This window comes from Oncorhynchus mykiss, chromosome 5, assembly GCF_057628025.1.
Source record: "Oncorhynchus mykiss isolate SJ-2025 chromosome 5, ASM5762802v1, whole genome shotgun sequence".
Taxonomy (NCBI): Eukaryota; Metazoa; Chordata; class Actinopteri; order Salmoniformes; family Salmonidae; genus Oncorhynchus; species Oncorhynchus mykiss.
The window spans coordinates 11815880-11825510 of NC_143026.1; the positions used below are offsets into that span (position 1 = coordinate 11815880).

Consider the following 9631-nt stretch of genomic DNA (forward strand, 5'->3'; position numbering starts at 1 on the left):
ACTATAACTTTGATGCACATTTACTTTGTTGGATATGCAGCCAGACTAAAGGATTGCATGCTTGAAGTCATTTTTTTTTAATCAGTTCTCTTGTGTGACCTTATTATTATTATTATTATTATTATTGTTGCTTTTCAAATGTCTCAAGTCAATTTGAAGCCACAAACGAGAGAAATGGCCCTGAGAAAAGTGTTCTATGGAAGACTGTGGTTGTGGTCAGAGTTTATCCTGCTGATAATTATTAGGCTCTATGCACAGCTAAGCCACTAGGTTCAGCTGCAGCAGATGCATCACCATTTTTGATGTCCCTTTGGTAGTTGGCATAAATGCCGTCCTCCTTCTCTTCTTCTGGGGCATCACTCATAATACAGTTCCCCTCACTACCCTCTTGTTCTGGGGCATTATACATCATGTAGTCCCCCTCACTACCCTCTTCTTCTGGGGCATTATACATCATATAGTCCCCCTCGCTACCCTCTTCTTCTGGAGCATCACACATAATACAGTTCCCCTCACTACCCTCTTGTTCTGGGGCATTATACATCATGTAGTCCCCCTCACTACCCTCTTCTTCTGGAGCATCACACATCATACAGTCCCCCTCACTACCCACGCTTGCTGAACAGTTGCCAGCAGCTGCCTTTGGCTCCTCTGGTCTTGCCAGTCGCACATTTTCATAGTCACTCTCATAGCACCCAGCTCTACTACTGTGGCTTCCCATTGGGTAGCCAGCCGCCATAGACATTGACACGTCATCCGTGGGGAATGGGAGTGGGGGTCTTTCCATCACAGGACATGGTTCACTGTTCTCAGAGACACTAGAGGATTTCGATTGAGGTTTGTTGATCTGTGTTAGCTTGGCCGAAATTTGGGAGGTGAGCTGGTCCTGCCTGGTCTGGCGACGCCACCAATAAGCTAGGCCTCCACACACACCAAGCACGATGAGAACAAACGTGACCGGACCCAGGATTTGACCCCTGCTGGTGTGTGGGCAGCAGTTGTCCCCACAGGGGGTTGTGGAGGTGCAGTTCGACATGGTTGGTACAGGAGGATCAGGATAGGGAGCTGCAGAGGAAGGTAGAAGCAGAAATGTAGAGAGATGGAAATAGAATACAGGTGAATTGAAACTTCTAGATGGAATGTATTCAGGTAGCCTAAAGTAGTGGTATGTATTCAGGTAGCCTAAAGTAGTGGTATGTATTCAGGTAGCCTAAAGTAGTGGTATGTATTCAGGTAGCCTAAAGTAGTGGTATGTATTCAGGTAGCCTAAAGTAGTGGTATGTATTCAGGTAGCCTAAAGTACTGGTTCTCAACCTTTTCTGTTCCTCCTTTAAGAACAGTTTATGTTAGACTCATACTACTTTTATCACAAGGAGTCGTACTTCAAATCCATGTTGAAATCAGCCAGGTAACTGACTAAAGTCTAGACGGTCAGAAATAGTCATCACGTCCGATGCACGTCCACTGATGGAATAAGTATTTTCTGTGTCAGTGCAATATGCAATACATCAATAATTGGATCTACTTACCAAATAAAACGAGCATGTTTAGGGGTAATGGATTACCAGAACTTTTATACCGACCTTCACAAAAACATACTACTTACTATCCTTTCTTTCATTGTTCACTGTTACATTACAGCGCCTAATGAATGCAAATTAGCATCAGGACATAAAATAGGGATGTTTCTAGTTATCATCACATAAATAGGGATGTTTCTAGTTATCATCACACAAATAGGGATGTTTCTAGTTATCAGGATATAAATAGGGATGTTTCTAGTTATCGGGATATAAATAGTGATGTTTCTAGTTATCGGGATATAAATAGGGATGTTTCTAGTTATCGGGATATAAATAGTGATGTTTCTAGTTATCAGAATATAAATAGGGATGTTTCTAGTTATCAGGATATAAATAGTGATGTTTCTAGTTATCAGGATATAAATAGGGATGTTTCTAGTTATCAGAATATAACTAGGGATGTTTCTAGTTATCAGGATATAAAATATGTATGTTTCTAGTAATCAGGATTTAAATTGGGGTGGTCCTATATGGCTCAGTTGGTAGAGCATGGCGCTGGCACCGCCAGGGTTGTGGGTTTGATTCCTGGGGCCACCCATACATGAAAATAATGTATGCACACATGACTGTTATTTGCTTTGGATAAAAGTGTCTGCTAAATGTCATATATTTATATTTTCAGGTTATCAGGACTTAGATAAGGATACATCTACATTTGACCAATCACTCTTATCCAGAGCGACTTACAAGAGCAATTAGGGTGGGCACATCGACATGTTTTTCATCTAGACAGCTCAGGGATTTGAACCAGCAACCTTTCAGTTACTGGCCCAAAGCTTTTAACCACTAGGTTACCTGCCACTCCCTTCCAATGATCAGGTCTTAAATATATTGATTTCAACGCACAAACGTAAAAGCTACCGTAGAAAAGTTGATCATGTTAACCCACTGTAACAATACAGTGATAGTATAGTACTACTACAATAGTAACAAGATTATAGAACAGTTAAATGCGTCTTACCTTGCAGTAGATTACTTCGACAGTAAAGCAAGACGACTGGAGTTTCTAATTGTCTTATATAGCTACTTCCCTTTCAACCAACCACCTCTGGATTTGGTATGAAGAGAAAAAAAGTGTGAAACTGTCACACACCTCCTGCATATAGGTTTGTCACATGGTGTCATGCCACTAGCTATTATACAGTGTATTTATCTTCACACACTGGCCAATGCAGGTGGGGGGTGGGTTGTAGTAGAAAGACATAAGATATATTATTATATTAAATAATAGAAAAACATGGTATTTATTCATGTTTTGTGATGAAACAGTAGAATATTTGATTTGTGTGAAATTATGTAAACTTTATATACAACTGATTGTCATATTGTAATTTGGCTGAGCAATAATTTTAAAAAAAATACATATTGTCTAGGCCTCTATCTCTCCTCTTTTCACACTGATCATCATCATAACGAGGCATTACACAATATGTATGGAAGACCCGTTGAGTTCCACTGGGTGGCGTCCTCACCCCTCAACTATCAGAAGGGTTCCTATTCAATACACATATGCTAACGAAAAGGTGGTGTTTTTTTAATAATCCGTGTAAGTGTTTTATTTATAAGGGACTATAGTAGCCCAACATCTCGGTCTCTTATTTGGCACCATCATTTATCATCATCTGAAGGTGGTGATATTTGTTTTATTGTTTATTTCACTTTTGTATATATTATCTACCTCACTTGCTTTGGCAATGTTAACACATGTTTCCCATGCCAATAAAGCCCCTTGAATTGAATTGAGAAACGTTTCAGTTTGATAACTAGAGATGGGATTGTACCCGAGATTTTCTGATATATATATATATATATATATATTATATTTTATATATATACATTTTACATATTTAACGAACATTATATTAGGAACGCTATGATTTGTTTATTTTTTGTTGTAAATAAGTAAGGAAAGCGCATATGTGTATTTTCATATGGAGCAGCTTGTCTCACAGTATGGATATTATACCTACGAGTTTGCTAGGCAGAGGTGTTGTTGCGTGCGTTCTTCAACACCGATTTGTTGAACATGGTTTGAAGTCATATCACACTTTCACCCCCTCGGCGGAGAGCCATACTGTGTGACGTCGGTTGTTAGGGGCGGACACTCCTTTATAAAGCTCGGAGCGACTGTTCAGCGTTCCACATCAAATACAGCAAGTCTCTCTCACTATAGAGTAGACATGGATATACTCAGGAGTATCGCTCACCAACCCACCATGTGTGAACACTCGGTGAACAAGCCCTCCGAGATCAAGAGGAAGAAGTCAGAGGAGCAAATTCAAGCCACACAAGAGTTGTCACGGATTATTACGGATCCAACGAAGGGGAAATGCTATTGCCGAGGAAAAGTTCTGGGCAAGGTAAATTAATTTCAACCGATTGGTTAGGAATTCTACCTGGCTGAGTCTTTAAAAAAAATATACAATTCCAATATTGTCCAGGGAAAAAAAGTTGTTGTACATTGTTCATGTTATCATTTGCAGTAGCCTATTGCAAGCCATTTTTATTGATAATATTGTGATTTATCACATTATTGGTGTAGAAACTGTTTCGATGTGGGTCCATGCAATTACACCAATGGCTGTGAGATATTGAGCGTCAGGCTACATTGATCCGATGGTCCATTTTCAGTACATCTTTGTTGATTTACCGATCTGACACTTCTCTGTCCATAGGGAGGATTTGCCAAATGTTATGAATTCACAGATTTGGCATCAGGCAAAGTGTATGCTGCAAAGATCATTCCACACACGCGGGTCTCCAAACCGCACCAAAGGGAAAAGGTATGCGCAATGCTTTATTTTATTTTATTGATTGTGGCGCATGTCGTGTGTGCATGTAATTTGACCATGGGCAATTTGAATTCCTCAACAGATTGACAGAGAGATTGAGCTGCACAGAATTCTCCACCATAAGCACATTGTGCACTTCTACCACCACTTTGAGGACAAAGACAACATCTACATTCTCTTGGAATACTGCAGTCGACGAGTGAGTTAAACCCTCCCTTAACCTTGCAAAATGTTGTGCCTTAATTAATAAGACCCTGTTGACTTTGCTGCCTACTTCTTTGGTTTCAACAGAGGTGACATCTTTTTAACCACTTCCTTTGTTTACCTTGCAGTCACTGGCCCACATCCTGAAGGCTCGGAAAGTACTGACAGAGCCTGAGGTGAGGTACTACCTCCGACAGATCGTCTCCGGGTTGAGGTACCTCCACGAACAGGAGATCCTGCACAGGGACCTGAAACTGGGTAGGTTGGCTACTCACACCAGTCTCTGTTGGATCATTGGGTGAAATATTTGTTTCACCATTAAGCAAACAAATGGATGCTCACCATTTCTGTAGTGTTTTAGGACAATGGCACATCCTTCAGGTCATTGATAGAACATTTGTACTCATTGACTTCTGACTTAACACAGCTTTAAATGAATAATCCTTCTACCTTGCTGAATGTTGCTCTTTTTATAAGATGTGCGTAGCCAAGTCCATTAGACAGACTGCCTCTTATATATTTCCCCCTCTGAGGTTATGACCAAAGTCACTAACCCACCCCCCCCCCCGTAGGCAATTTCTTCATCAACGAGTCTATGGACCTGAAGGTAGGGGACTTTGGCCTCGCTGCCAAGCTGGAGCCCGTTGAGAACCGAAGGAGGACGATATGCGGCACGCCCAACTACCTGTCCCCTGAGGTGCTCAACAAGCAGGGCCACGGCTGCGAGTCGGACATCTGGGCCCTGGGATGCGTCATGTATGTTTGGTTTGGATACATCCATGTTCACATTCACCTCAATAGAGCCTCTTTCTTCATTCAGATTCATGTCTGAATTTAAGTGTTTAAGTCCTAACCTGAGATGTTAGTGTATTTTACCTTTATTTAACTAGATATGTTGGAGGCTACTTGGGTTAATCCGGGCATTTGTGTCAGTCAGATTTCAGAATTGTACTATAGGTTTAGGTTATGCACATGCTTCTCATGTTAGGATTCAGCTGTTGAAGTTTGAGTTTAGCTATTCAACTCATGTTTCTTTGGACCATCTTGAGTGAGTGCAGGCAGCTACAATTTATTGGTTGTGATTGTGTGAACACAAGGCTATTCCCTTGACTGTAAAACGGAGGATAGAGTATAGGTCTGATCCAATCACTGTCTGTCATTAGTGGGGTTACTGACTCTCTGTCCATCCCTTGCATCTGCAGGTACACCATGCTCCTTGGCAGACCCCCGTTTGAGACCACCAACCTGAAGGAGACGTACCGATGTATCCGCGAGGCACGCTACACGCTGCCCTCCTCCCTGACGGCCCAGGCCAAACAGCTGATCAGCAGGATGCTGGCCAAGAGCCCTGCAGACAGACCACACCTGGAGGACATCCTCAGACACGACTTCTTCACCCAGGTGTGTTTCATGTTTGGAAGGGGGAGGCTGTCGGTCTCTGTGGGAGGCTGTCGGTCTCTGTGGGAGGCTGTCGGTCTCTGTGGGAGGCTGTCGGTCTCTGTGGGAGGCTGACCATGCATACTCAACACTTATCCCCAGAAGCACACCTCCTTTCTACCCATATTTAGGTAGAGATCAATCCATACTTGGTCCCTGGGCTACCTCGACATCAGGCTAACTTCCATTCCCTTTCTGTGTGTCTCCCAGGGGTTCACTCCAGACAAGCTGTCGGCCAGCTGCTGCCACACGGCCCCAGACCTCCACCATACCAGCCCTGCCAAGAGCTTCTTCAAGAAGGCTGCAGCCGCCCTGTTCGGAGGGGGCAAGAAGGACAAAGCCAAGTACTTGGGGACTTTGAGTAAGTAGTACTTTAAAGGTACTCCCTGTCTGTGTGTGCGCTTATTATCCTAGTGAAATGTTAAGTATTGAAAGGGTATTTGAGTAGTAAGGAGGATGATTTAACTTTCACATTCTCAATAAATTGCAATGGAACTTGGTCTACTTGCTCCAATACATCCGCATACATGTATCAAAGTAACCTGACAAATGCAAAAAAAAAAAAAAAACAATACTGATCATACCTACGTAGTGGCCATCTTAGTTAAATTTGACACCATTTTCTAACTGCCATTTTTGTTCTGCACACAGATAGAATGGCCAAAGAGGAAGAGGAGCTCACCAGGCTGCGGAATGACCTGAGGAAGACGTCTATCAGCCAGCCTCTCTCCAGACAGGCATCGGAGAACAGCAGCAAGCCCCCTGTGGCCCCCACCGTGGCCAGGCCAGCGGCCTCTGTCAAGGAAGGGGTCAACGGCACCAACAAGCAGCAGCTGAGGGACACAATCCGTTTGATTGTCAGAGGCACCCTGGGCAGCTGCAGTAGTGAATGTAAGTGCAGAGCTAGACTTGGCTTTGTGTAAAATTGCACACTATTCCCTATATTGTGCACAGTTAGATTTATTTTCGTATTTTTTTTTAGTATGAGTGGATTTTAAAGTGTGCCAGTTACATTTTGAGACAATCAATGTGCAGTCTTTTTAGTAGACTGAGATAGGCTAGATTCCTAGTTCAGTAGGATGTTTTTGAAACCAAATTGAAACATAGAGAATGGTCTTTGATATGTTTTGATTGGTCTGCAGGTCTTGAGGACAGTACCATGGGCAGTGTAGCAGACACCGTGGCCCGGGTGTTGAAAGGGTGTCTGGAGAATATGCCGGAAGGTATGTAATAAACACAACAATGAACTGAATGAAGATAGAAATGTATTTTTATTTATATCACCGTGGTAACCTAAACATGTAATTTAAAATGAAACCATACAAGAAATGAAGATTTTCTCCATTCTGTGGTATAGTATTGAGTTAATGTTTCCCCCTCCCTCTAGCCGATGATCTTCCCAAAGAGAATCTGGGCAGCAGCTTCCAGTGGGTGACCAAATGGGTGGACTACTCCAACAAGTATGGCTTTGGCTACCAGCTGTCGGACCACACCGTGGGAGTCCTCTTCAACAACGGCACACACATGAGTCTGCTGGCAGATAAGAGGTGAGTAGTGCCACCCTGTCTGTGTAGTTTGGTTCCAGATCTTACTAATGCATTGGAAAATAGGATGGTCAGTTCCAAAGCTATTAGGCAGAAAAAAGGAGACGTTTGGCCTGGTCGATCCCTAGGCATTGCTATTACTTAGCCCATTCCATTCTCACATAAGGTGCTATCATGCCATTGGTATCCCTCACTAACTGTTTTCCCAAATGGTGTTTTCTCCAGGACCGTTCACTACTATGCTGAGCTGGGCCATTGTTCTGTCTTCTCCACCTGCGAGGCTCCAGAGCCATTCATAGGCCAGGTCACCATTTTGAAATACTTTGCCCATTACATGGAGGAGAACCTTATGGATGGTGGAGACTTGCCCAATGTGACAGACCCCAGGGCCCCCAGGCTCTACCTGCTGCAGTGGCTGAAGTCAGACCGGGCCCTCATGATGCTCTTCAACGACGGCACCTTCCAGGTACAGCTGCACAGCTATATCACTTATGGTCTTATTTCTAGATGACTGTTCTCTAAAATGAGTAGGGAGACATTTTAGATGAACCCATTTGACTGTGCTTCTTGAAAGAGGGGGACAGAAACTCCCTGATATGGAAAAACAAATGAGAATATATTGAAACATATCCAGCCACACTTTCACACACGCAAACTCCTCGCTTTCACAAGTGCAAGCGCGCACACCTCTAACTAGACTGCTAGGCACACGCCTCACCACAGACCATCTACATATTCCCACTCCCATGTGACAGAATCCTTGCTTAGTTGGTACTCCTCCTAACCTCCCTCCCCCTCCCTTGCAGGTGAACTTCTACCATGACCACACCAAGATCCTCCTGTGCAGACAGAGTGATGAGTACCTGCTCACCTACATCAACGAGGAGCGCATCTCCACCACCCTGCGCCTGAGCACCCTCCTAATGGCCGGCTGCAGCGCTGACCTGTGCAGTCGCATGGAGTACGCACTCAACATGCTGCTGCAGAGGTGCAACTGAAGACCCAAGACTGCAGCCATTTTGGGGGCTTTGGTGTTTGCGTGAGAGGTCAAGAAGCTGGAATTGGTTTAATGGGAGAACTTGTTAATTGACATGGCTCTGTTGTGGAAGTCTGGCAGCATGGATGGAATGGAGGTACAAAGAACGCATCCCTTCAAGGAAAGCCAAGAGAAAAGGCTGGTAAGTGGAGCGGGACAATGCTGGGCTGGATCCAGACGATACATTGCAAAAAGGAACTGAAACGCTGTTTTTTTTTAAAGGACAATCTTTTTGTTTGGTTGCGGAGTTAGGTGTTTTGGTTAAGGCGAGGCTTCAACAGGGTGGGGATGAATTGAGTAGCTCTCTGCAAGGCAGAGAAGGAAATGTGTTACTGTGAAAACATTCCACAACACTAGGTGGGGAGTTGGCTTCTAGCCAGGTGGTATTTTGCTAAGCCAATGGCGTGGTTACAACTGTGCCCTACTGTGACATCATCAAAGGTAGAGAAGGCCAGAGGACCTTCTGGACCAATGCCATTTCACATAGTGTATATGACTAGATTAATTTATTACATGGTGCAGTATTTATTTAATAAACAAACCCTCTTTGTATATATTTTGTGACTGATGCTATTTTAAATGTCATGATTTTCATTAAATCATAATGATGTTGCGATCATAGTTCTGTCTTTACTCTCCCCCAGTCCTCTGTTATTATGATTTTAACAATGTAGAGTATGTCCATATAAAATATTGTGGTTACCAACCAAGGGAATTATCTATTGTTTGTAGTCCCATTTAATTATATTCAAGCGTGTGTGTTCATTAAGCTAGTCTAAACCCAATTTGGATGTGCAGGCTCTCAACAGAAAATAGCAGAAAATGGCAAACTTCAATAGTGTACAGGTCATCTAAAAAAAATAGTTTATTTTTACATAGTATGTTTTTCTGACTACTCTATATCCAGACCAATTAAATGATCACGTACCTCTGACTTGACTGGGTTAGGCCTACTAGTCAAACATCAACTTATGATTAATATTTTCTGTCAGGACCTTGAGTGATATATATATATCTTACTCTTTCCATATAGCC

General features: G+C 43.0%; 1 protein-coding gene across 1 annotated transcript; it reads left to right on the forward strand.

The window, feature by feature from the left end:
- Positions 1 to 3683: 3683 nt before the first annotated feature.
- LOC110523192 (serine/threonine-protein kinase PLK2) lies at positions 3684 to 9210 on the forward strand. The gene is made up of 12 exons (XM_021601667.3): positions 3684 to 3943; positions 4259 to 4366; positions 4458 to 4574; positions 4708 to 4837; positions 5152 to 5335; positions 5782 to 5980; positions 6227 to 6377; positions 6668 to 6907; positions 7159 to 7239; positions 7404 to 7563; positions 7786 to 8026; positions 8367 to 9210. Exons 1-12 carry the CDS (start codon positions 3764 to 3766, stop codon positions 8556 to 8558), a joined length of 1983 nt encoding a protein of 660 aa, XP_021457342.1. The 5' UTR covers positions 3684 to 3763; the 3' UTR covers positions 8559 to 9210.
- Positions 9211 to 9631: the final 421 nt, after the last annotated feature.

Coding starts and splice junctions, on each gene's coding strand:
- LOC110523192 (XM_021601667.3), top strand. CDS start 3,764: ATGGATATACTCAGGAGTATCGCTCACCAACCCACCATGTGTGAACAC. Junction 4,838..5,151: donor GCACAGGGACCTGAAACTGG/GTAGGTTGGCTA, acceptor CCCCCCCCGTAG/GCAATTTCTTCATCAACGAG. Junction 7,564..7,785: donor AGTCTGCTGGCAGATAAGAG/GTGAGTAGTGCC, acceptor TGTTTTCTCCAG/GACCGTTCACTACTATGCTG.